The following is a 26,863-nucleotide window of genomic DNA, read 5'->3' on the forward strand; positions in this document are numbered from 1 at the left end:
ATGCCCTGGCAGAAAAGGTTCCTGTGAGGTTTCAAAAATTAGGCACCCTGAACCCCCTCCTCCCCCCTAGACCTGACGGAGTGGCCTCCCAACAGAGCTGTGATGGCACAGCTCACAGAACCTGCATTTTCCATATGGAACAGTTAACCTGAGCAACAGATACAGACAAATGCTTTGGGGTATCTTTGCATCTTAAGCTTTGAGGTAATTTTTCATGGCTGCCTAAACTTAACAGCACTGAAGGCACTGGGTTGTTTTTGAAGTCTGTTACATGACCAAGATTTTAAGTACAAGGATAAATGCCCAACAAAATGTTAGAAATAATGAACAAGAGGAACTGCTCAGAAAGCAATGATACATGAGTTCAGTAAGGCACCTCATTTGACGGATTTATTTTTCCTCTGCTGATGTACTTGCTGTCTCAGCCCTGAATGTTGCTAAAGACCTGAAACACGATGAAAGGCACGGAAACTCCTGACCAGCAAATCAGAAACAGCAAAGCATCAGTTAATTAGCTAACAGCACGAGAACAGATTTAAATCAGAATGGAATATTGCCTCACTTCATCTTATCCAGCTGGAATTTAGTTATCTGTGATGTTCTGCTGCCACTGAGGTGGCACAGCACTGGGTGCCTATGGGGGACATACACACCTCATGGCAGGTGTCAGTGGGAAAGACCTCGCTCCTGTCCAGTTCACTGCTGGAGATACCACCAGGGAGTGCTGAGACACAGAGAAGGGTGTAGTTTTATTTGGTTTAATTTAATATTTTGAGATTAGAAAAAAGGCCTGGAACCCTGTCTTGACCTCCTTACTCCATCCCCACCCGAACTCTAATGGCACTGATCTCTGAATATCCGAATGCCTTTTTTATAGCTCCGAGGTGACACACTGAGCTGCGCTCGCAGGTCTGAAGAACAGACTTCAGTTGTGGCTTTAAATGAGTCAGCCCTGAAGAGATCTTTCCACGCTGCAGGTAGCTGGCATGTCATTGCCAATGACCGAGCCTCAGCCAGCACCCGTTCAAGCTGAGATCCAAGCCCAAAGCAAGCCCAAATGTAAAAAAAGAATTCAAAACATGTGGGACACGTTCCCCTGGCACACACACGCGTGCTGGCATGGCATGTCGTGGCGCTTGCACGGCGTGTTGTGGTGCTTGCATGGCGTGTTGTGGTGCTTGCGTGGCGTGTCGTGGTACAAGCTACAGAAACCACCTCCTCACCTAGTCCGAGCAAGCCATTGCACCTCCTTCACCTTGGCGTGACCGTACGCTATCGCCCCTTCTGCTCTTGCCTCATTCACTGGGGCTGCTCAGCCTTGGGAAAGACTGAGAGGGGATCTGATCAATGTTTATAAATATCTGCAGTGTGGGACACAAGGGGAATCAGCCAGCCCCTTTTCAGTGGTCTGTGGGGACAGGACAAGGGGCAATGGCTGCAAGTTGGAGCACAGGAAGTTCCACACCAACATGCAGAAGAGCTTTTTCACAGTGAGGGTGACAGAGCCCTGGGACAGGCTGCCCAGGGGGGGTGTGGAGGCTCCTTCTCTGGAGATATTCAAGACCCGTCTGGATGCCTCCCTGTGCCACCTGTCCTAGGGAACCTGCTTTGGCAGGGGGGTGGGACCCGAAGGTCTCTTGACATTCCCTCCAGCCCCTACGACTCTGTGAGCCTGTGAATCCTTCCTCTCCTTCCTCATGCGCCGGCGCCGCCGGAGCGGTGACATCGGCGGCAGTAACACGAGGAGGCGGGTGACGGGCGGGACCACGGGGGGAGGGGGATGGGGGCAAAGCCCCGCCCCCTTCGGCGTTGCCAGGTTACCGCGCGGCCCGCGGGGTCTGTGTCAAGCGGCCCCGCCTCCTCGGCGGGTAGCTCTTTTTGACGTCATAGCGCAGCGACGGGGTGGTTGCCTATCGCCCGCTCGGCAGCGTCATGCTCAAGGTGAGGGAATCGTTGTCTCCCGCTCGTGGCTGCGGGTGTTTCCCGCCCGCCTCTCCGCGGCCCCGCTCCGTTGGCAGGGCTCCCCGTGCCGCCCCGGGCGGGCAGGCGGAGGCCCTTTCCTTCCGGCCGCGCCGCTGGCCCTGCCCAGGGCCTCGCGGCTGGGCTCCCTCGCTCCTCCGGAGGCGTCGGATCGGCCGCGGTGCCGCCGGGCCCGTCGCTCTGCGGGTGTCCTTGGCCGGTGCGGCGGCGGGGCGAGGCCGGCAGGGGGCGGCCCGGGAGCGCGGCCGGCCGGGCCCCGAGCTGCGGCTGGCGGCTGGACAGTGCTCGGACCCGGGACGGGCCCCGTCCCTCCCGCTTCCCGTTTGAAAGCAGGGGCTTGCGGCCCAGCTGGCGGGGCGCGGTAGCGAAGGCCCTGGCGTGGCTCCCGGAGAATTAGGGGGGGTTGGCGGCGGGAGGTGTTCTTGGGGTTGTTTTCGCGCTGGAGCCGCAGTTCTCCCAAACCGCGGCCTGTGGTGCCAGCTGCCTGTGAGGTGTCTCGTCATAGGCGCCGGTGCAGCCGCATCACCCCTCTCTTAACGTTTCCAACCCGCGTGACCTGCCCATGGCGTGTGACAAGAAACACACGGGCCCCCACGTTCGCTGCTGGAAGCTGCTGTGTAGGTTCGGCAGTGCCGAGGGAGTGGTAGTGCGGAGTTTGGGCTCCTGTGGTTGGGGGAGTCCTTGTTGTCCCTAAATCTCTGCCTCTTGTTGGTGGCCAGCGGAAAGGGCTGAAGTGTGCGTGCTCTGGGCTTCAGTTGGGTATGTGTCAGACGTGTCAGGCTCGTATCTCTCGTAAGAGGAGCCCCACAGGGGCCCTCAGGCTAACAGCAAGGTGTGTGTTTCAGTCAGTGGTTGGCATGACCAGTCCGGAAGCTGGAGGGATTTTTAAAAACTTGTCAGATACTGATAATATATAGAGATTCGTTGATAAACTGAGAGCCCATCACAGCTGTCTTGTCACAGCACCATAATTTAGTTTGTACGTTAATGTTAGGGCAACTGCTGGAATTCTTCTGTAAGGACTTTACCTCAGAGTCCTTGGGCATTCCATACGCGATGCTGAATTGTCACATACAAACCTGTGAGCTGAGGTATTACTGTGCGTAATCACACAAGGGTAGGGCTTGGAAGGGACCTCTGGAGATCATCTAGCCCAACCCCCCTGCTAAAGCAGGATGACTTAGAGCAGGTTGCACAGGAATGAGTCCAGGTGGATTTGTAATGTCTCCAGAAAGGGAGACTCCACAACATCTCTAGGCAGCCTGACCCAGTGCTCTGCCACCCTCACAGTAAAGAAGTTGCTCCTCATGTTTAGGTGGAACTTCCCATGTTCACGTTTATGTCCATTGCTTCTTGTCTTGTCCCTGGGCACCACTGAAAAAAGACTGACTTTGTCTTCTTGACAACCACCCCTCGAGTATTCATAACCATTGGCAATATCCCCCTCAGTCTTCTCTAGGCTAAAAAGTCCCAAGTCCCTCAGTCTTTCTTCGTAGTAGAGACGTTCTAGGCCCCTAGTCATCTTCTCAGCCCTTTTTTTTGTATCCTCTCTAGTTGCTATATGTTACTACTTTTATTCAACCATTGATTCCAGTGCCAACCTAGTTTGTTGCCTCTAAGAGCAGGAGAAGGTGGCTACTTGTCCTTGAGATCTGTGCCTGAGAGTTTAGGGTTTTTTTCATTTTTATCATGGGAGATAGGGGAAGGAATGGAAGAAGAGGAGTAAAACGAAGCCGCTTCATACATTAGGGCAAATACCAGCCTTCACAAAGTACTTTTATTTCATTGTTCCTTTCCCCAGTTTTGACAGGCTAACTGTAACAGTAACAAGTGAGCTGAGAAACCAGAGACAAGAGGAAAAAAAGTTCCAGTTAATCTTTAGCTTCCACCCCTGTCATTTGTATTGAGAACTAATATGGGATTAGTTAAGAATTAAAAACTTTCTCATGCTTTACTGCCTTTCTCTGTGGAAGATGAAGTGTGATAGTCTTTTTTAATCCTCCAGCTTTCAGATAGAATTTATGTTTTTTCTGGTGTCTACAGATAAAGTGGAGCGCTTCAGCTAGAGGAGGGAATAAACTTAGTTTGTGGTGTTTTATTTTAACTTATGAAGTCGATACAGAATATTATCTAGAGAGCAGAATGTCAGCTCTACTTCTTGGTGTCAACAGAATAGCTGTCAGACAGGCAGGCTGAAGGTACAACTCAATCAAAGTGTTTTACTAATAACCACATTTAGTAATGGGTGATTAATATGAAATTAAGAAATGAGATCCTAAAGTGAATTTTGGACACAGAAAGTAGGACGGTTGCTCTTTGGTACTACCAAATAAACCTTTTGGTTTGTGCATCTGAATGGTTCTTAAGTACCAGTGGTATCTCTCCCAGAAACTTAGCTGATATAGAAGACAATTGTAGTATTTGAACAGCACATTTAAGGAGACAGTCCTCTTGCCCTTTCAGTGGTTAATTTTGTTTTGTTTAAGATGTAAATATGAAACTTTTGGAAAATGTCTGCACTTCAGTGTTTTCATACTAAGTTTTCAGTATGAGTAGTTCTGTCATCACTGATTATGGTTTGTGAAACCAAGGTGGTTCCATCCTTGAGCTCTGCTGTTTGCATGCATCTTTTTATATAAATCTCAAGTATTTAGTTTGGATTTACTGGTTTTCCTGGTGACATTTAGATAATTTCTGAACAATATAAATGGTGTTGAATAGCAGACAAAACAACCACCTGTTTTCTAACACAGCAGACTGGATTTATTTTTTCTACAGAGTTTATCAGTAATGAATTCTACCTTAATTAAAGTAATTTTTTGATGTTGCTGTTGTTTTCTTTTGTGTTTTGGATTTTTTTTTTACTGCAAAGGACACTGGTAGAAGTGTTAAATAGAAGATGTAAAAACTATGCATGTGTGTTTGTGTAACAAACTCTTGACATATTCGGGTATTAAGTTTTAGACACTTGTCTCTGACTCTCAAGTTGTGTTTTTTTCAAGGCTTATTTCAAAAGCCCCCTCTGCTGTTAACAACTTCTATGTGTAGTATGTGCCATTGGGTTAGTAGTTGCCCTACTAAAGGTATCTGTCATTTTAGACTTGATTGAACTTTAGGCTTACCTGAAATACTTGCACAGAGTATACGACTGGTCAGGTAACCAGTAGCTGTATTTTAAATAAAGTAGAAACTGCTTTGAGGAAAGTGAATGGATTGTCTCCATGTCTTTCTTTCCTAGCTGTGTGTTCCATTCTTCAATGTTCTAAAAATCACAGGAAGTAATATTTTACTGAAAGGATATTTTTCAGAATGAAAATGCATTTCAGACTTTTGTCTCTTCAGTGGCAGAACAGTTTTGCCATGAAAAAAAGAAAAGAATGAGGAAATATATCACAGAATCGCAGAGTCACAAGGTTGGAAAAGACCTTTAAGATCATCAAGTCCAACCGTTCCTGTCCTATGCTAAACCATATCCCTAAGTACCTCATCTACCCTTTTTCTACAGCTATTAATGGTTGGTGATGTTTGTGATTTTATCTTGGCTAACAAAAGCTTGTGAAAAGTCCTTGTTTAAGCAAACATTATTAGCCACTCTTCATGTCTGTTCCTTGGCTGTGAAACAGCTGATCCACTCATTGTGGTGTTTCATTATAGTACTGTAATAATGAGTCCATAAATACAAACAGAAAAACTTCCATTTTAAGCAAGTTTTTCCATGCCTTCTGATCCATCAGATCCCTTCTGTGTTTCTGAAAAGCAATCCTGTGACCTAGTTCTTGTGGGCTGTTTCTCTACATGTAAATTAACATCTTTCAGAAGCTTGTCCAGTTTTAAGTTTGAAGAGTCTCTTGGTTAAATTTAATAAATTCTCCATCTGCAAAGCAGTGGAAGAAATTGAAGCTGCAAACACTGATCTGTATGCAATAAGCAAGGGGTCTGGATCATTTTAAAGCTATTTTCTAACAGTTTTGGAGTAATTGTCCTACTGCCAGGTCAGTTGCCATCACAGTGGCATGAGGGATGTATTGGTTTGACCAAGGCTTCAGTTCCACAAGCAGCTGGGTCAGTGTTGTGTCCCCTCACTGTTCCTGAAAAGGAAGAGGGCTTGCTGCTGCCTTCTCCTTTTTCATCCCCTCTTCCCTGGCCACACAGTTCCTCTGGTGCTTGTCAGGCTGCTTCATGGACGGGTTCAACGTACTAACCCTGCACAAAGCTCTCCGCTTCTTTTTCAGGACTGATCTCTTGCCACGTTGGCGAGGTGAATTGCCTCGTGGTGGAAGCGCCCGGCCGCCCAAGCTAGGGCAAGGTGAGCAGCAGGACTTTCTAGGAGCCGGTGCCTCAGGCAGAGCCAGACTGCTCCAGCTTGGTGGCCTGAGACTGGTGGATCCACTTCTGTTGTGACCTGATAGAGCAGACTGTAGGCTGTTGGAGCGCTGTGTGTTTAGCTGAGCAGCAGCAGGAATGTGAGATGTTGAAAGGTTTCCCATTGGAACTGCCGTTGCTGGAGTTAAATGTGGCTGTTGCTAAGGATGGGCATTTGTGGGAAGGTGCTCTCTGTGCTTTCCTGGTTGGCTAGACAGCTAATATTTTTATCTCCCGTTTTTTAAAATTAAAGCAGTCTCTCCTGTTAAGAACCACAATTTAGTGTAGGTCCTGAATACAGGAGAAGTTGTGTTTGCCTTACTCATAGTGGTTGTGCTGCGTGACTGGGTTGAATCCGAAGAATTCAGAACCAGACGAGTACCGGTCACAATGCACTGTAGTTCATGTTTCTCACAGAAAAGTAGGAGACACTCCTAAAATTCTTTGCAAGCAGTGATTACATTCTAACACTTTCAACTGTAGGTCTTTTTCTGGTTTATTTCTTTTCTTTTTCCTTTATTTTTTTCCCCTTCCTAAATCAAGATGCAGGTGATAACTAGAAATAAGATACTGAACTTTTTGGTGCTGACTATGGAAAAATGGAGGTACATGGGGACGTAAACACCATCTAAATGGATGTGTCCAAATGTGTTGCCACTTTGTTTGAACATAATGATTTGCATCTCTTCCTATAATGTTTCTAGGTAATTCAGCTGGGGGCCACCCCTGTCAGCCTGAGCTTGCTCTCTGTCCAGGTTTATGCTTCCTCTTCAGAAAAGGAGACTTCCAAAAAGGAGTTGCTGAAAATTGAGGAGGTGAGTATGATTAGTGCCTTAGTGTTCTTCTACCTATAACGAAATATCTATGGGATTCTGTAAAATGTTATATTTTGATGCACAAAAGCACTTAGATACACCCTTTGTATTCTTGCCTTTAAACTTACTTCTCTGTTTTCACTAATGTCAATATGTTTTTGCTTCCTTTACCTGAGTGATGTTTTTGTCCTCTCCTTGATAGCATCAGGCTTGTTTGTGTGGAAGATCTTTTTCCTACATTAAAGCCTTCTGTTCTTTATTCAGAACTTGCCTTTTCCTGTTTGCACATTTACTTCTGGTCATGTTTCAAATAAAATACTCTGAATTTTTTTCTTTTTTTTTTTTTTTTTTTTTAACCAGGTATTTTCTTATTACAAGTATTGTTGACAAATAAAAATTCCTATCTGTTCTCTAGTAAAACAGCAAATCAGAATTTTTTATTTCTAAAAATACTTTTTTTTTTTTTACAGGCAAAATTTTTGTCTGACACTGTTTTGAAGCCAAAGTAATTGCCTACAGAATTTTGTCAGTTTTCCTTTCTTTACAGATTCAAATCTAAACAGTGACAAACACAATAAGTAGTGATAATGAAAACCTACTACTTTATTTTTTTTCTCAAAGATGTTACAGATGTCTTGGTTATATCACAAGTAGAGTTTTAAAACAACTGTTATCCAACTGGTAACTCAGCAGCATTGTTACATAGGCTTGTGGTGGTTTGACCCCGGCTGGGGACCAGATGCCCACGAAAGTCAGTCTGTCACTTCCCTTTTCAGCTGGGCAGGGGAGAATATATCCATTAAGAGGCTCAGGAGTCGAGAGAAGAGACCATTCCGCAATCAGCATCACGGGCACAACAGACTCAACATGAGATTAAAAAGAAAATCAAATTTATTATACTACACTACACACAGAGAGAAACCAGAGTTGGATAATGAGAAGCAAAAGCAAACCTTAAAACACATTCCCCCACCCCTCCTTTCTTTGTGGACTTAACTTTCATGGCGGGAGGGAGGGCATTCCTCACACCCTTCTCCTGCTGCACTGTGGGGTCACACCCACGGCAGACAGTCCTCCATGAACTTCTCCAGTGTGAGTCCTTTCCCACAGGGCTTCAGCTCTTCCCCAGCTGCCCCAGCGTGGGTCACTGCTATGGGGCACAGTCATAAATCATAGAATGTCTCTCAGTCTCTCATGCCCAGACTGCTCCAGCCTGGTCCTCCATGGGGTCACAAATCCCCCAGCAAACCTGCTGTGGTGTGGGACTGTCTATGGGCTGCAGGTCCTGCCAGGAGCTTGCTCCAATGTTGATCATACTGCCTTCTGCATGTCTCCACCTGCTCCAGCGTGGAGCCTCTTTCTACAGGCTGCAGGTGGGGTCTCGGCCTTTTTCGTGGGCTCTGAGGGGTCACCTGCTCCACCATGGGTTTCTTCACGGGCTGCAGGGGCATTTCATTCTCCAGCACCTGGGGGACCTCCTCCTTCCACCTTCCCTGACCTTGGTGCCTGCACAGTTTCTCACTCCCTTCTCTGGGGGGAAAAAAGCAGATTCTTGTGGGTTTTTCTCCTAAATGTGATTCCCAGAGGCGCTGTGACTGTTGCTGATGGTCTCGGCCTTGGTCAGCAACAACTCTAGCCTTGAGCCAGATGGTGTTAATTTTGTGGGGCCTGCAGAGAGCTTCTGGCTGCTTCTTGCAGAAGTCACCCCTATAGCCTCCCCTCCTCCACCAGAACTTTGCCATACAAAACCACAACAAGGCTTTTAACGGTTTCCAACATTTTAAAATAAAAACAAGTTTGTGGAGACAGGACAAGGGGCAATGGCTGCAAGTTGGAGCATTGGAAGTTCCACACCAACATGCAGAAGAACTGTTTCACAGTGAGGGTGACAGAGCCCTGGAATAGGCTGCCCAGGGAGGTGCTGGAGTTTCCATCTCTGGAGATATTCAAGACCTGTCTGGACGCCTATCTGTGCAACGTGAGCTAGGGAGCTGCTTTGGCAGGGGGGTTGGACCCAAAGATCTCTTGAGGCCCCTTCCAACTTCTATGATTTGGAAGTACAGCCTTATATCCATGACAGTTTGTAGAGTTTAAACATTTTAAGTACTTCAACCCAAAGTAAAGTGTTGTTACGTGAGTAGTAAGAATTAAAATGAATTCAACTGTTTATTGTGTATACTTAGGTCTTTTGGATGTGTCTGCATGGGCAGGTCCTCAGGAGAGGATCAATAGCTGAGGCAGTCCCCTTGGCTTCACCCCAGGGAAGGAACCTTGGCTTGGGCCACTGCGTGCCCTACGCCACTGCTGGCATGAGTCAGTAATGAGGCAGCAGTTTGAAGTTACATGTGTGCTGAATAATTAATTGGCTTGCCCATCAGCTTCAGCAAAGCAGAATGTGCAAGCTGTGGAGTTTTGGCTGCCCTTAGCATTCAGAGGGTATGCTAGTTTGGATGGCTACTCTGTCAGCTGCCTAGTTTCATAAAATGCATGGGAATTGCCGTGTCTCCAAGGCTTGTGTCCTTGTGCCAGACATAGCTGTTAGGCTGACTAACAGGATCAAAGTTAAACTGATTGTGACTGTGATTGCCAGGGGTGAGTGGATTTCCTTGGGAAATGAGACTTAAAGTGCTTGTCTTTCAAAGTGTTACGGGAAACTGCTGCACGAGTTACTGGATTAGCTGACAAATTCCGTATCATATATTTTGTTATGTTATCAGTTTTGGTTTAAATCACAATAGATACAAAGTTGGTTTCCGGTTTGCCTTGGAAAGAGGGCTAGCTACACTTCGGTGCAACAATACACAGAAACATCACTTATAGTAAGCTACTAAATAGTAGTATAAATGTATAAAATAGGAGCTCTTTTTTCATAAACAGTATAGTTTATAACTGCTGGGAAACATAACAGGTCTTGTTTTGATCTAGACTTTTTTCATCTTCAACAGCATAGACAGGTTTTTTTTTTAAATGGAGTACAGTTTTAAATATGTTTAGTTAATTGCAATAAATAAACGGTGATGTTAAACCCTAAATAGGGTGATTTAGTATTTGTTATGTGAAGATGCCCATCGCTTTTCAGGTGGATGTTAGAGTTCCTATTTGCTCAACCTCATGGTGCTATTAACGCTGACAGTGGCTTATGTGGGTAATGATGGCAACATTGGGACATCTTACCATTTTCCTGTTCAGTACCAAACAGGCAAATTTGTATTGGATGTCACCTTTGTCAGAAACAACTGAGACTCTTTAATGATGGCTTGTGCAAATATAGAAAATGATCGATTGTGATTTCAGAGTTCTAATACATTTAATATGTTAACTGGAAACCAGAAGTGCTGATTAAGACCAGAAACATTTTTCACAATTATGTTCTGTGTTCTCATTAAACTATCTTAATATTAATTTATAACCTGTGACTTGGATCATATAGCAGCTATGGATGAATTGCATAGCAATTAGAAGTCATGTTCATCGTAATATATAATTAAGCTTTGCTCATAATGGTCGTCTCACAGCTGTGCCTGAATTTTTATTATGCATTGTTTATGTATTAAGCCCCATGTTAGGTGTTCTCTGGTTAGACTGTCCATGCCCTGAAGACCTACTTACACAATTACACCTTTGTTTTTAACCTCTTGTTTGCTAATATTTGCAGCTGTCACTCTACACCTCTCCAGCTCGTGAGACTAAATATGTGGAGAATCCACAAACCCAGTTGGAAGAGGGGGTTTCACATTTGCGGCATGTCATGGAGCCATACACAGCCTGGTGTCAGGTATAAGGGGGTTATATTGCATCTTGTAGTGGGGCAGTAGTAAGGGTTGAGCTGGGGTGGTTTTGTTTAGACACAGAATTCATAGATAGCAAAGTAAAAGTTAAGAGCTGTGCAAGCATTTTTCCAAAAATACTGTGTTACTTACAATTTTCCACAGTTCAGGTCAAATTGTTTACCCCCTCCTCACACAAAAGTATTTGTTTCTTTCTATTCACTTGTTGAACTAAACCCCTGCCTTTTCCCCACATTTTGTATCTTTCTGACAAAATTAAAAGAAAAATTAACTTAAGCACAGAATTGCTATCTGAAATAGACTCTAAGCTTAAAGGTATCTAGGGATATCTGGATTTGGTACTGTCCTGAGGAAAACAGGAGAGTGATTAAACTTTCATTTTCCAGTCTCAAGGAGAATGCCATAAAATATCAGTGGGTTTGGGGCAGGGATACAGAGTTGTCCTCACTGCAACTGTGACACAAAGCACCTTTGCAGAAAACTAAGTGTTTGTTTAACTGGAGTGCTTAGGGAAGGAACATGGCTTTCTGGAAGAGAGAAAATCACAGGTCACTAGTAGTGGCAAACCAAGCCCCCAGACCTTACTCCAAAACTTTCTTATAAATGTGCTGCCTGATAACATACATGCTAAATATTCATTAAATGAAAAAAAATAGTCTTCAAAGCATAAAGGAAAGCCAAGATCTTTGTAGTCAATCTAAATTATTAGATTGCACAGTCAGGTGATGGCTTTCTTGACACAGCAGGTGTTGAGGCTTTTGAAGCACGAGCATCCTTGTCATCTGCTGCCCCATGGCAACTTTAGGTGATCCTCTGCTATGCGCTCTGGCTGTTACCGGTCCTCCTCTTAAGCTGTGGGCTGTTCTCCCAGTTGTGCATAGAAAGCTGAGATGTTCAGACCAGGATGCCCTTCTCTGCTGTGGTACTAACCTTTGGCAGCACTGAAACATTTCTGCAGAAATACTCAGGGTTAGTTGGTCTACTGATGTATTTCTGAAGTGCAGCAGGAGTTCTGACTTCAGTTTTGAAGAAGGGGGCATATCCCAGAGCATAGTTAGACCTCCTGCACACGTGGAGGTTCTGTTTAGCTGCCTGCAGTAACCATAACTGAGAAAGAAGTGTGAGGCAAGGCCAGTTGCCTGGTAGGACTGACCCAGGTAAGCCTTGGGCAGTGCTTTACGTCTCACCGGCCTGTCGTCCTCCTGCTCGCTTCATTTTTTGTCTGCGTGGTGATCATTTACATAAGATGTGCCTGTCTGCTCACACAACCAGCCATTTCCTGGCAGTGGTTTACTGACTCATTTCATGAAGTGGGCATATAAACTCTATGGCTTTGGGGTCACCTTGCCTTCCTTAACTGTAGCTGTAGACAGTTTTGGTTTTACTCTTTCCTGCCCACCGCCCCCCCCAACTCCCACTACATTAAAGAAAAGAACATTTTAGGTGTCTCTCAGTTGTCTTTCAAAGTAAAAACTTAACCCAGGGTAATGGAAATAAAACTGGTTTTGTTCATATATCCATTTTGGTTTTTCAAAATTCCTTGTCTAAGCATAGTGGGAAGTCAGTTCAGAGCACAGATGTGGAAATGAGCCAGTTATGTGTGAGCTGTGACAGAAGATCAGGCTGACTGAGTCTCTGGGCTCTAGAGTGTGGCCTTTTTTTTTTTTTCCATTGGCTTTTAATAAGACCAGAACCCATTTAGAGTTAAGTTCTGTGTCACATGCTAAACCCTTCTTTTTTTCATGTCAAGTGATGAGATTAAAGTTCTAAAGATGTTATCTCCCATGCAGTATCTTAAACAAACACTTTCACTTCTTCACATCCAGCTCCAGTGGTATTGTGAGACAATTCTCTCCTTTAGCTTTGGGCATACATCTTTATGAATTTGTCCCCTAATTGATAGGCAGTCTCACGCTGTGTCTCTGAAGGATAATTAGTGTAATAGCAATTAGCAGGGTTGCTCTTATTGAGATTTATTTTTTTTTCTGCTATGATAAAAGGCAGTGTGAAATCTTCTACTTCCTACATATTTTCAGTCTGAGGAAAAAGCCTAGGACTAGTTTGTGGGGTTGATGCAGTACCCTGTGGGCATCTCATTTTCCAAGTGGCCTCAGCATCACGCTTCTGTTAGTCTAAGATAGTCTCTTGGAAAGTAGAATCTGTCACCTTGCAGAGTGAGTCATGTACCCCTGCAGAGTGCTAGGGAGGTGTATTTTTACAGTGTTTTATTAGCTTCCTTTGCATCTACTCCAGTACTTTTGCAATACCTACATATGCTGAGAAATTTGAGGTAATCCCAAGTTTCAACTACTTGATCAGGAACCCAGTGAAATATTGAAGTCGATTTCTGTGTTGTGAGTTGTTATATTTCATCTGTGTCCAAAGACTGCTTTGAGAATCAGCTGCATGTTACACCAAATGTAATGCTGAGTAAGCATAGCCTTGTAAGTGAAGGGTACAAGTAGGAATAAAATGAAGCTATTTTAGGGACCCAACCCCCCCATTTTTTTTTTTTCTTTCTTTCTTTGTCAGGTCAGTCACAATCTGTAGTTAATATTTTACTTACTTGGTATCTATTTACTGTTGTTTTCTTTTCTTTTTTTAGGATCTTTATGCCAAAGCTAAACCCAAATTAGAAAAAGCTGTTGAGCATGGTAGAGGTAAATCAGTTTAGTTTTCTTAACTAGCAATTTAAAATGCAGGATCCCTTCTGTTAAAAGGGAGTCCTGTTAAGCATCATTATATATATATAATTTTTAATTCATTTAAGACTACTTTATTTGCACCGTATACCTGTTTAAATTTCCTTTGTAGGTCATTGTGACACTACATTTCTAAACAATTAAAATCCAAGACCTCCCTCTATGCTGACCACTGCCACTAAAATGACACTTATGCAGGAAAAGAAGGAAAAAAAGGCCTCACAACTTACTCCCAGTTGGTATTTGCTTGACCCAGCCTAGTAACTGAAACTTCCTGCAATGTTTATTACTTGTTGCAAGTGTTAGGTCTTTTATTTGCAACGTTTAGCCTTTTTATTTTGATTTACTTCCTTGGATATGCTAGAAATTTTTTAAGTATTCAAAAAAACCTGCCATTTATTTTTGGTTTTGTAAGCATTTTATACTGCAGCTTATCAGGACTGAGCATGGATGCCATCTAGGGCTCATCTCAGATGCCACATATCTCGTACTTGACAGTCTCAATCTTTTGAACACCTTTGTATGGAAGATTTTCCATAGTTTTCCATTCCCTCATTGGACTCCCCATCTTGGAGCGAGCTTTGTTTATGCTGTGTCTTTCCTTTGTTCTGTGATTTGTTTTTTGTACAGTGTTTTACTGAAATTAATTCTTGATAACATGTAAACGTTAAGAATCCATTCCCTAATTTGAAAAAGATGTAATCTAGGTGCAAAAGAGCAAAGCAAAACAAAACAGATGGCCCAGGAGCAAAGGCAAAAGCTTCTTTGAAAATTGGGAAATACAATAGGATGTTCACTTTCATTCATGTGTCACTAGAGAAGATCCCAAAGGCTTTGAATTTTATGCCAGAGGATCTAAAATGTGCATGATAGTTAAATGTGTTTTGATAACTCTTTATGTTTTCTAACAATTGCCAGCATGTGTTGATGATTCCTTATCACAAAAACACTTTCACATCGCATTAAAGCACTTTGTTCTGGCTTCTTTTCAGAGGGCTGTGGATTTCTCCAAAACCCCCCTGCTGGATTTTATCCAAGGCTTGGTGTGATAGGTTTTGCAGGAATTGTTGGATTGTTTCTTGCTAGAGGTAAGTGGGAACCTTTTGAACTGCTTATGTTGTCATTTGGGATAAGTAATTTTTTGTGGGTCTTTTTTGATACTAATTTTTAATTGTGACGTGAGATCTGACTGAACTGCACGAGCATGTTTCTACAGTAGAAAGAAATTCCATGTAAAAGGTCTGTAATAACTATCAATTATTGCTTATGAATGCTGTATTTGTTACTGGAACCTAGTCTTTGATCTTTTCTAGTTCTAGCTTATTACAAGAAAAGTAGGAAAGTGGCTTTTTTTAGCCTAACAAATCTTTTTAATTGCTTAAGTTCTTGATCACGTATGTTACTGTAGAAAACTACAGAGGAACAACAAACTACCTACAAGCAAACAAAATGCAGAGGTTCCTGAACTATGATCCTGTGTAGAATTAGTTGGATATTCAGGTTCATTTGAGGTATTGTGTGTCCAGGCACAGAGCTGCTGCAAGTGGTGATACTGGGCAGAAGTACCTGTGAACTCTGGGTGTGCTATAGATACAGGCACATTTTGTGCTGTAGAAATGTGATATGCCTCATTTCATCACACTGGTTGAAGAAACCAATATGTTTCTGCTTTCATAGAAATAAATATTATCTTAAGAAATGGTAATTGTGAAAGGTGTTTTGTGTTTGTATTGAGAGATTCCTAACACAGTGAAATGAAGTAACACAAGAGAAAAAATTGTAGGTAACAGAACTGTAAATACTCATGAGGATTGGATTGGCTTTGGATGAAAATGCCACTTTGTGGGCCTGTATTAGTTGAACAAACTCTAGAAGTGTGTGCTTGACTGTGTAGAAATAGGAAGCCTTCTGTGAATGTATGCACTTACATACCTGCTCCTCAAGATAATTACTTTTCCAGTGAAGATGAGGAACGCAGCGCTTGTTTCAAAAATTAAAACCAAGGTCTCCAACTGCATCCATTTGAAGTTCTTTGTCTTTGAATTCCTGCTTCCTTTACAACCTTAGAAAAGTTGAGGAAGAAGTGCAGTCTTGGGGCTGGACCTGAAAGATTAGAGGGTCCTAAGTTTAATAAAAATTAAAATCCCTCATAATACAAATGTCTGATCTTTGAATCTTTCAGGATGGGAGCCATAAATTTAAAACTTTTTTTGTCTGCTTCTGGCTTACAATACTGACCATTATTTCCAGAAAGCATTCACACTGCAGGAGGAAGTGCCTCTTAATTTTGATGCTACAGAAAGTTAGACCCAAATTTCCTCTTTTTATCCCTTCCTCCTTCAGTCCCCCTGGAAGGTACAGATGAAATCTTCTCTGTCTGACCATAATGCCTGAAGAAACAGCTGCCCACTGTGTGGAAAGTACTGCTTTCAGAGTTTAAGTCATGTGAATATTGTGCAGCCATCCAACTTGGTTTAAAATGCCGTTGCAGATAGTTTGTTCTAACCTTGTTGAGTAGTACTGGAATGCACGTGGGAGTATTCCTGCACTACTCTCTAATGGGTATCTTCAGCAGGTAGCAGCCTGCTGCAGGAATTAATATCTTCAGCTATTATATTTACTCCTAAAGTGATACTGTATGCCCACTGATAAGCTATCACTAAGGAAGATTTTGCCATTCCTAGAAATTACAACAATTTTTCTGGTTGTAAAGCTTGCCCTTTCTGTACTTTCTTGGACCTAATGATACCCAGGTCCCTCTTCCACCAGACTAGCAGCGTCCCTTTATGAATGTGTCTTGTTTCATGCTAAATTTCTTACCTCATCATGAGCATACGTTAGTGGTAACATGAAACACTTCCAAGATGCACTTCCCCTTCAAAATTCATTATTCCTTTTTTAGAAGGACCTGTGGCTTTGCATATAGAACAGGCTGTTCTATGAGAAACAGAACTACTGTGTCTTGTCTCCTGTATGTCTGTTCAGTGACCTTTTAGTCTCCTGTACTGCTTGCTTTTCTCCATTATCTGTTCCCTTGTGTGCTCCTTCCTGACTGGATGAACCGCGCAGCAAGCCCTGTGACTGACTGACTGACTGACTGACTGACTGACTGACTGACTGACTGACTGACTGACTGACTGACGTGTGTTGTCACTGGCCAGCCAGGATGTGCAACCTGTGGCCAGCTGTGATTAGATGATGAACTTTTCAGGCAGTTATGTTATTTTAACCTTGTATAATAGAGAGTTCAGCCTGATCAAGATGTTAAAAATTTAGCTGGGGACTGAGCAATGGGCATATAGCTTAATCATAAGCACTTCACAAGTCTTTTCAGCTGCCTTGCAAATTGCTGTAGTGGATCGAGAAAAATTACTTGTAAGAGCAGTTGTGGAAGAAACAGTATTTCTGAGTCAAGGTAACTTAGAAAGTTTGTATTGGAATGCCTCTTGTTCTGTTGATGTATCAGAAGAATGCTGTCCTAATCTTTCTTTGCCCAAGTTTTTACTTCTAGTTTAGGAAAGAGTGTAAGTTGGTATAATTCTCCTCAATATCTCTTAGCTGTGGCTTTTACTTCATCATTCCATACCGAAATAAATTATCTATTACTACAGTAAGTATAGTTGTAAGGTTATTTTCACTATGGAAAGATGTTAACAGAAATATTCTCTTCAAAAGGTTAAAAGAAAAGTTACTGATCAGGGTAATCATGTTTCTTAAGAAACTGTTAGCACTGAACAGAAAATATGCTAAACTGTATTTAACAAAATTGTTTTGATTATAAATTAGAGGGTAGGGCCATTCAGCTGTCTTATATACTCTAACAATGTTTTGGGGGGTTGTTTTTTTTTGTTTTTTCTTGTTATGAAACAGGCTCAAAAATAAAGAAGTTAGTGTACCCTGCAGGTCTCATGGGTATTGGTGCCTCCATGTATTACCCTCAGCAAGCGGTTTCTATTGCAAAGGTCAGTGATGACATATTTCTTTGGAGAAGTGCCTTTTTACTTTGATTGTTGCCTGCTACCTTCAAGTAATCTATTTTTAAAAGCACTTAAAATGATAGTTATTTTGTCAAAGAACATGGAGTCTGAGCCAAAAGGTGGCAAGATAGTGTTTATTTCAGTGACTTTTTTCTTCCTAACATCTGCAGTAGTGTCTTCAGTTTGAGGAACATAAGTTCCTTTCTGAATCTCTAACCTCAAGTAATTATAAATTAATGCAAATATGCCTAGTAAGTGCAGTTTGCATGTTTACTTACAGTTCTAAGAAAAAAGGAGATTTTTTTAGAGAAATCATAAGAACATGGTGAGACAAATACAATTACTGAAGTTTTACTCTTCTTGTTGGAGATTTTTAAGGAAGAGAGCATGCACAGTAAGAATCCTTCTGCTTAGTGGGTGCCTTTCCTGTTTATGCATTTATTGTTTCAGACATAAGAAGCATGTTAAAGTTAACTTAAGGTTGCTTCAGTGGGTTTCCTGTGAAAGAAAGAACTGAAGAGACCAGACAATTGGTTACTGATGTCTGTTCATGTGCCTTGCTGTCCACACTTCATTGTGCTGGCAGGTAGCTCAGTTCTCCCACACATTCCTTTTCAATACCAGTTTTTAACCACTTACAGTGCACATATTTTAGTCTGACAGAAATTATTTACATTTCAAGCTTTGATAAACTGGCTATCTAGTTGTGGGTGACTAGTAAATGACACAGATGTCAGGATGAAAATATGGTATTCTTCAGAACACATGATGTTCTTTGAAAATTTAAAGGTCTTTGACTTAGGGAGTGTCAAAACTGCTGTGTTTGAACTCTGCCAGCATGGTGATACCCTGATATTTTTTTAGTGCTTCCAGAATTCAGATGCTCTAAATACAGTTAGTTTAGCTGACTTATTCTCAGAGAGTGAAAATTATGCAAGTGGCAGGAAAAAAAAGCCATCAAAATGTAAGAACCATAGATGTTTCTGTTGGAAAGTGTGTATTGAAATTCTGGTTGCTTTCTGAACAGTGAAGTGGGAAGTGTTTGAATGGTGTTCAAACTGATGTTATTGTTTTTGAAGAAGCTCAATTCAGCCTTAACTATGGATTTGCTACTAACAGCTTCACAATACCTTGTTTATCTTACAAAACCTTTGAAGTGCTTGATTGCCCTTTGATTAATTCACAGTCCTTAGTTTGACTGTAATGGAAAATCTGAGAAGAGCCCATGAGCCCGACACTTGATTGGAATGGGTTTCGCTTTGTTGACTTGGTCAGGACACGAGGTGTATGAGTTTGGAAACTTCTGTGGAGAGAGTCGTATCCTAGATACTGGTTTGATTCTTCAACTCTCTCTTGAACTTTTAGTTTCTTAAAAAAAAGCAAAGTTTTAAGCATAACAGATTTTACCATCCATAATTTTAATGCTTTAATCTGAAACTGGAAGCACTTTCCTCTCTAGTAATTATTTTGAAATGGTTCATAGACCCTTCAAAATATTTCTGTTAGCCTAGAACGGGATGCTGACAGTCCAGAGCTCACTTGCCGAGTTAATAGAATGGGATAGGAAATATTCTGGAACATAAACTTTAAATTATTTATTTATTTGTTCTTTATATTATGTTATCTTTATTTTTCTTCCATATTTGACTACTTCATCATTGCTTTTTCATTTACAGTGGTATAGTTACTTAATTTGGTAAAATTCCAGATTTGACCATAATTAAAAAGACTAAATAAATTTTGGGTGTTGTGGGGTTTGTTTTTTTCCCCATTAGATAGAAGACAGACTGGTTTGCATTGGGAGTGACCTCAAAGTCCATCTAGTCTCAACCCCCTGCCATGGGCAGGGACACCCTCCCCTAGATCAGGTTGCCCAAAGCCCCATCCAACCTGGCCTTGGACACTGCCAGGGAGGGGGCAGCCACAGCTTCTCTGGGCAGCCTGTGCCAGGGCCTCACCACCCTCTAGGGAAGGATTTCTTCCTTATGTTGAGCCATTACCCCTTGCCCTGTCACCACCTGTGCTTGTAACCAGTTCCTCCCCAGCTTTTCTGTAGGCCCCTTTGGGTACCGGAAGGCTGCTCAAAGTCTCCCTGGAGCCTTCTCTTCTCCAGGCTGAACAAGCCCAACTCTCAGCCTCTTCATAGGAGAGGTGCTACAGCCCTCTGGGTCATCTTCTTTGGCCTCCTCTGAACTTGCTTCAACAGCTCCATGTCTTTCCTGTACTGGGGGCCCCAGAGCTGGACACAGTACTACAGGTGTGGTCTCACCAGAGCAGAATCACCTCCCTCAACCTGCTGGTCACACAGGTTTTGATGCAGCCTGGGACACGGTTGGCTTTCTGGGCTGCAAGTGCACATTGCCGGCTTGTGTTGAGCTTCTCATCAACCAACACCCCCAAGTCCGTCTCCTCAGGGCTCCTTTCAATCCATATCCACTGGAGAGATGCAAAGAAACACAGCAAAATATATACATGGTTGAGGTGCAACACTTTATGCATGTTTCAGGAAGGAAACTTTAATTAACATTTATGAGTTTCTAAGGGAGGTTATAGCAGTAGTGTTCTGTCCTTGGTGATAGGTAGTTTTCAGATGCTGTTCATCTAACTGGAGATGGGAGAAATACAGACTTCCCTCCCCCACCCCCCCTGCTTTTGTAATCATTTTAATAAATCACAAAATTTGTAGGGGATTTATTTCCTCACTGCTAGTATTACTTTAATTTTTATGATTTTGAACAACTGGTCAGACTGTATATAGTAAGGGAGCTAAATTTAATATTAAAATTTAGTTTGTTCTCCTGGAACCTTAACTAGTGTTTTGAAACTCCATTGCTTTCTAGCTAGTCATAATACATTCAAAATATTTTGAATTTACTGTGGCTTGTCTTCCATCTGGAAAAAATCTTTACATTGTGAACGTTAAACAGTCCCGTAGCGTTAGAATTTACTATTGTTCCTTGTTATTAGACCTTATCAAATTTCCTGAAGTAGTGTTATGCTTACTACCTTCTTGAAAGACAGAAAAGCTTCCCAATATATGAGTTTGTTTCTTTGACAGCAAACTAAATTATTTCAATGTGTTTTGAAGCTGTACCCTGCCCAGTTCAGCCCGTAAGGCATAAACAGTTGTACTGGTGCAGCTGAGACTGTGGCACGATTGCAGGAACTGGAGGTTGAAAGGAAGGAGTTGAGGTCACTTGATCCATGTTTACAGCGGAATGAATTGCTTGTGAAATTGTGAAAATGACTTTTGTTAACAATAGAAATGTAGAAAAGCCAGCAGATTCTCAGCTCAGTTCCTCGGTGTGCGATGTAGGTAACGAACTGCCAACCATACTTCTGCTCTGTAACCTTGGCCTATAACCTATGGCATAGTCAGTATTACATGCGTATGGTTCTGTGTGGAATTGAAAGATGGGAGCTTGTTTACATTTGCATTGGTCCTTGGAGGCTGCTGGTTCTACCCCAGTAGTGCCTGGTACGAGTGTATTTGGCCCAGGGTCACTTCCAAATTATTTCAGGGTCCCTGTGGAGAACCACTCAATTGGACTTTTGAACTTGTTTGTTCTAATTGTAGCATACAAACTTACTTTGTTCTAATTGTAGCATACAAACTTACTTCAGGCTTGCACTGAAAAGAGATGGTGCTCTGGTGTGTTGTAGTATAATAACACAAACAAGCTGGAAATTGTTATCTTCTAGGAACTAAGAATTCCACATGACTGAATGGGAAAACTTGCCCCTCTTTGAAAGGAACTCTTTGTGTGAATGTTGGAATGAACACTTTGAATAACTGAATGAACTGTGTGTAGTAGCATTGTTCCTTTTACTTTTCCTGGTTGGAACTGCCCCTCCCTGGGATGGTGGTGGCAACTGCAGTACCCACCTGCTTCCTCTTCAACTGCTTCATGAGAAAGAGAGGTATAAACTGCAAGCCTAACACATGACTCTAGTGCTGTGTTCATGACAGGATGCTTTGGGTGGTTATAAAAATTTCTTGGCTGTGTTCCTGTCAGTCCTGTAGCTGGCAGCTTACAGTCGTCTAGAACTGTATTTTTCAACCCACGTGAACTCTGGGGAGGTGTGTGCAGTGTTGAAACATCAGTTGACTCTGGTGGACTAACCTACCTGGGTTGCTATGTAGCTACTCCAGCAATATTCTTGTTTAGTGAACTTCATAATTCACTTAATCATATCACTCCTCTATTAAGAATATTTTATATTTTGTCCTTTTAGGTCTTTAGAGTTTTTTAAAGTATTTTAATGGAGCATTTTTAAGCAGGAACAACAAATGGGTTATGGATAGTTGTCGCTTCTCATTTTATGTTGAAAGCTGCGTCCTCAGTGCCATCACAGGCAAAACCCCCTCATCTTATTGTGGTTCTCTTTTAGTCCTGGTGGGTTTGTACTGCTTGCACAACTGATGACACCATCTTACCAGATGAGCCACAGGCCCATCTGACTTTCAAAATTAGTTTGCTGAAGTACTTGAGATTGAACAGCAGTCCCGATACTGAAAAAGAAGATAACTCTCTACCTGTAACGTTTGAATTGAGGGATTTGGGGGATTTAACATCCCTGGAGCAGTCAGCGTGCTTTTTTTCTGCTGATCCTCAAATACAGAGAAAACTCCATGCATCTTACTGACTGGTTTAAAACTAAAGTACAATTGTAACTGTCAAATGTGGTGGCAAATACGCTAGCTCTTTGTACTTAAAACAGCCTGTGTTTTGGATTTAGTTGCGAAATGTAGTTGCTGATTTGGGTTTGATTTCTTTTAGTCCTAATTATTAAATAGTTTTTCCTGTTAGGCAGTAGCAAGGTATCGGCCCAGCAGCAGATCCCTTGCCATAGGGGTACGTAACTGGTGTAGTTAGTTTTGTTCAGGCAAGCAAAAGGAAATGGTTCTTCACCCAGCAGTAGGGCTCCTTGATGCAGGAAGGTGTGGATGCCAAAAATCTGTATGGAGTACAAGGGGAGACTCAGCAGCCTGTTGGAGACTGGAAGAAACTTTAAAAACTCTCCCAGAAACTGTTTCAGAAATATAATTTATGTTTTGCCCTGTTCTCATAGATTTGGTTTTCCAGCTTTGCCCCCTGTGGGAGATAGAGTGATACCTTCTTTTTCCTTGATTTCACGAGGGTTTGGGTTTTTTATTTTAGTAGCTGTCTAGTTGGGCAAACTGCCTGGTTTTGCCATTCTTTATTTGTAAGAAAACTGGTAGTGATATGAAAGCGAGTGCTGACCTGAGCCTGTAGCTGTAAAAACCTGACATTCTTGAGTTTTAAAGGATGGTATGAATATTACAGTTCCACATTGTGTAAGGGAAGGGAGATGCTCATTTATTACTCTGAGGGATTTTTCCTGATGCAAAGTGACCCGTTGGTGTAATACAGCAAGCACCGTCCTTCCTCGCTGCCTCGCGTGTTGAGAGCGGACAGCTGGTTACTCCTTACGGCCACCCATCAGGAAATTAGGCCTTTCTTCTAAACAGCAAACTGAAAGGAACAAAGGGGTGTACTCCTACACTTCTGTCAGAGTGGTGAAACTGTAGAGTTGTGAAATAGTGACTCACTAAGTAGGGGGGTTTGTCTTTAAAAATGGTATTGTCACATATAATAGAGAAATAATTTGCTTACGTCAAACTCATTGAACATCAAATACTAGGAAAACCAGAATTGTTTCAGGGGCCACATTGTTTCATGTTTCATTCCACCCCTTTTTATATAGATGTGTTTTCAAACAGTTTTTTAGCAAGTTAGCTTCTCTTGTTCTTTGTGTTGTCTTTTTTTCTTTCCCCCTCCCAAGACATTTATTAATGGTGTACACTCTAATCTTGAATGGTAAAATGTTAAAGATCTCATGTTTTGAGACCTATTCCACTTAAACAAGAAGCAAAATATTTTTCCCAGGTGAAGTTTATGCTTCCTAATATCTTTTGTTTCAAAGGTTGCTGGTACGCACCTGTATGACTGGAGTCTTCAGGGATATATTGCTGTAGAATCTCTTTGGAAGGATAATCCTAAAAAGAAGAAATCAGGGAAAAAAAGCGATAAGGTAAGAAGCTTGAGGAACTTAATATCTGAATTTATCACTGCATTTCTCAGGCGATGAATATATGAACAATAGTAGTTATTTTCACTCTGACTCAGCTTTTATTTCTCAAGACAAAGATTTCATTCTGTCTTTCTAAGCTGTGGAGAAATATTAAGCTTATTTCATGTTAAACTTCCAGAAATGCTGTTTGGAAGTTTTCTTTATAAACTACTGAGTGTTTAATAGGAAAAGTGGGAGTATCTTGATTGGAATGCTAGAGATTGAGGCTCTTACAGTCTAGATTATTTCAGAAAACAAACTTTTTAAAAAAGTAATTTAGCTTGACAAGCTCCACCTTCAAAATCTGAAATAACTTTTTTTTTCCATTACATATGAAAAAGAGAAAACAGAATCATGTTTCAGATTATTCTTTTTGTGTTTTCCTTTGAATGTTCATGAATATTTGCTCTAGCATGAAGATGTCATTGTGTGCTGCTCCAGTAAACACTGCTATCTCTTCATAAAGCCAGCAGTTTATAGGGATATGCAGTTCTTAGGGGTTTAGCGATAGATAACTAGCTGTGTGGTTTTCATACTTACAGCCCTATTTTAAGACCCTTTGGTTTATTCAGTTCTCATCCAGAAGACTGACAGTAAAAACAGAGTTCCTTTTCAATCTGCTTTGAACTGGGCATCTTGATAAAGTATCAAGCACAGTCATTGCTGAAAGTTTCTGCTGCTTAGACTTCTGGTTGTTAAGCACTGAAACACTGTAGGAGGGGTCAGAATAACAGTGACATATGTAATTTATTTTTTTTTTACTTGTAGAACAGAAAAATAAGCACTGATGTTATTCTAAGTTGTCCCTCCCCTTCTTTTGTGTGTGTCTGTTCTGCGTTAACGTGAAGCAGATGGATGTCTTGCCTTAGAGGTGCCGGCATCTGATGACTGAGCAAATGCTGATATAGTGGCTTTGTTTTCCAGAGTCAGGCAAGCACTGAGGTTTCTTTAAAGCAGCATGTTTGGATTAAGGTTGCTAATATAGCTAAGTGAACGTCTGCATCCTTACTTTTAATCTGAGAATGGAGCATCAGTCCTTATTCCCCCTACAGAATGAGGGTCATATTATTCAGTGCTCATAGAATCACAGAATCTCCTGAGTTGGACGGGACCCACAAGGACCATTGGGTCCAACTCCTCCTCCACACAGGGACAGACAAGCCAGAGCATGGGACTGAGCGCGTCGTCCAGACACTTCTTGAACTCAGTCAAGCTCAGTGCTGTGACCACTTCCCTGGGGAGCCTGTTCCTGTGCCCAGTTGGTATCTAACTATTTTCATATAGGTTTAGTGTGTTAAAGCAGTGCATATTCAGATTTTGTATTAGATTTATGTATTTGTGTGTGTATATATAATCTATATATTTCTATATAAAACTATGGACTGGATGAGGTTGGAAGGGACAAAGTGAAAAAGTGTCCAGATGATGTCCAGAGGGAGCCTCCTGTGTTCATTTTGTGCCCATTGCCTCTGGTCCTCCCACTGGACACCACTGAGAAAAGCCTGGCTCTGTCCTCTGTGCACCCTGTCTCCTGTTTTTTTTATACATTAATAAGATCCGTGCTGAGCCTTCTCCAGGCTGAAAAGACCCATCTCTCCTAGACTGCTCCTCTAGGAGAGATGCTCCAGTCCCCTTATCATCTTTGTGGCCCTTCACTGGACTCTATCCAGTGTGTCCATGTCTCCTTTGTACTGGGGAACCCAGAACTGGACACAGTATTTAAACTTTGTGTGTATGTTGGTCAAACATATAATTCACTCCAGTTGTAAATTAGGGTTTTCATTTTCTGTATCAGTAATTGTTTGCTTCTACAAAATGTTGTGACTGAATAGTAATGTCCAATGGAGTAGTACACAGTGACATCATTATGTTAGGGCAATTATTTATAAATACTCCCCAGAAAAAGTCAGAAATAAGATTCTGTTCTGCTGCTTCAAATACAGCAAAACACTAACAGCTTTCAAAATGAGAGTGGCATGACTCATTAGTGATATTAGTTGAAGATTAACACAGACTTGTGAAAAAAATGGGAACTTGTTTTAATGAATCATTACATTGTGCAACATCTTGATCATAATTTATAACCTGCCTGAAGCTTCTGGAGTTAAGTATCTTATTTATGGTTCTGGTTTTTTATCTACTGGACGTTTGTTACCTCACAGAGGCAAATTCTCTTTGTAGTTGTACCTCTCTGACACAGATAAGCAAACTGCTGCCTAGGCAGTATATGGAGATGGCCGAGGGAAGGAGTGTGTGAGAGACTGGAGAACTCTGCAATTTGATTAAGTGTGTGCCAGGGAGAGTCTGTAAGGTTTTTAGGTAACTTTTTGAACTGCTACATAAAGAAATACTCATTTGGGTGTGTAACGAGGTTTTAAACTCACATGTAATCTCACTGCATCTTTGATTCCTCATTCCTAAGCAACTGTGCTTGTTCTGTTGATACAAACTGCTGCCCTAGCTGTTTCCCATCTATTATTTTAGTTGTTTAATGTAGCCTGGCAAAACCCAATGGGTGGTTTGAAAACGACTTTGAACCAGCAGAAAGTCTTTTACTGTGCTCCTCCTGATTGAGCCATAGCTCACAAGTGGTGACAGTTCATACTAGGACAACAACCTATATCTTCTGGGTTGTAAACCAGAAGTCTGATCCAACATGGTATTTTCAGCCTGGAGGCCAAAGGTGTAAAGGGGAGGATAACCACTGAGAGAGAGATGTTTTGGAGAGGCAGTTGCACATGAATAGATTGCAGATGTGGGTCCGAGTTCCCTAGGTAGGTCTAGGCGTGGGGCTAGTTCCAGACAAGCTGGGTTGGAGAAATGCTCTCGTGTTCTGTCAGCCTCAGGTGCGTGGAGGCTTTGATCAGTGGATATTTGTCCTATGCTGGCCATAGGTGCTCCAGTAAATGCACTTGTACAGGTAGCTCTTTGAATCAACAAAGGTTAGTTGATCGTGCTGCAACTTCCTAACAGCTCGACTGACAAGCAGCATCTCCAAAAACAGGCAACATTAAAATACTGCAGAGAGACAAACCAAAGGCATCAGTAAAAATAAGCTGACCTTTTTCTTTTATTGTGTCCCAGGCTTTCAAAGGAAACGTGGTTGTTACTGGAAGGCAAAAACTTTCGAAACTTTCATCTTC

At 42.0% G+C, this 26,863-nt stretch overlaps 1 protein-coding gene across 1 annotated transcript in view; it reads left to right on the forward strand.

Annotated features, from left to right (window-relative positions):
- Positions 1-1,904: 1,904 nt before the first annotated feature.
- Positions 1,905-26,863, forward strand: part of APOO (apolipoprotein O) — a 35,080-nt gene continuing 10,121 nt past the window's right edge. The window contains exons 1-7 of the mRNA XM_084270766.1: positions 1,905-1,941; positions 7,047-7,157; positions 10,813-10,932; positions 13,551-13,605; positions 14,640-14,735; positions 17,518-17,609; positions 23,574-23,681. Of these exons, the coding sequence (XP_084126892.1) occupies positions 1,933-1,941; positions 7,047-7,157; positions 10,813-10,932; positions 13,551-13,605; positions 14,640-14,735; positions 17,518-17,609; positions 23,574-23,681 (591 nt within the window). The 5' untranslated portion in view covers positions 1,905-1,932. The remainder of the gene's footprint in view (positions 1,942-7,046; positions 7,158-10,812; positions 10,933-13,550; positions 13,606-14,639; positions 14,736-17,517; positions 17,610-23,573; positions 23,682-26,863) is intronic.

This window comes from Gallinula chloropus (genome assembly GCF_964237585.1).
Source record: "Gallinula chloropus genome assembly, chromosome: 1".
Taxonomy (NCBI): domain Eukaryota; kingdom Metazoa; phylum Chordata; class Aves; order Gruiformes; family Rallidae; genus Gallinula; species Gallinula chloropus.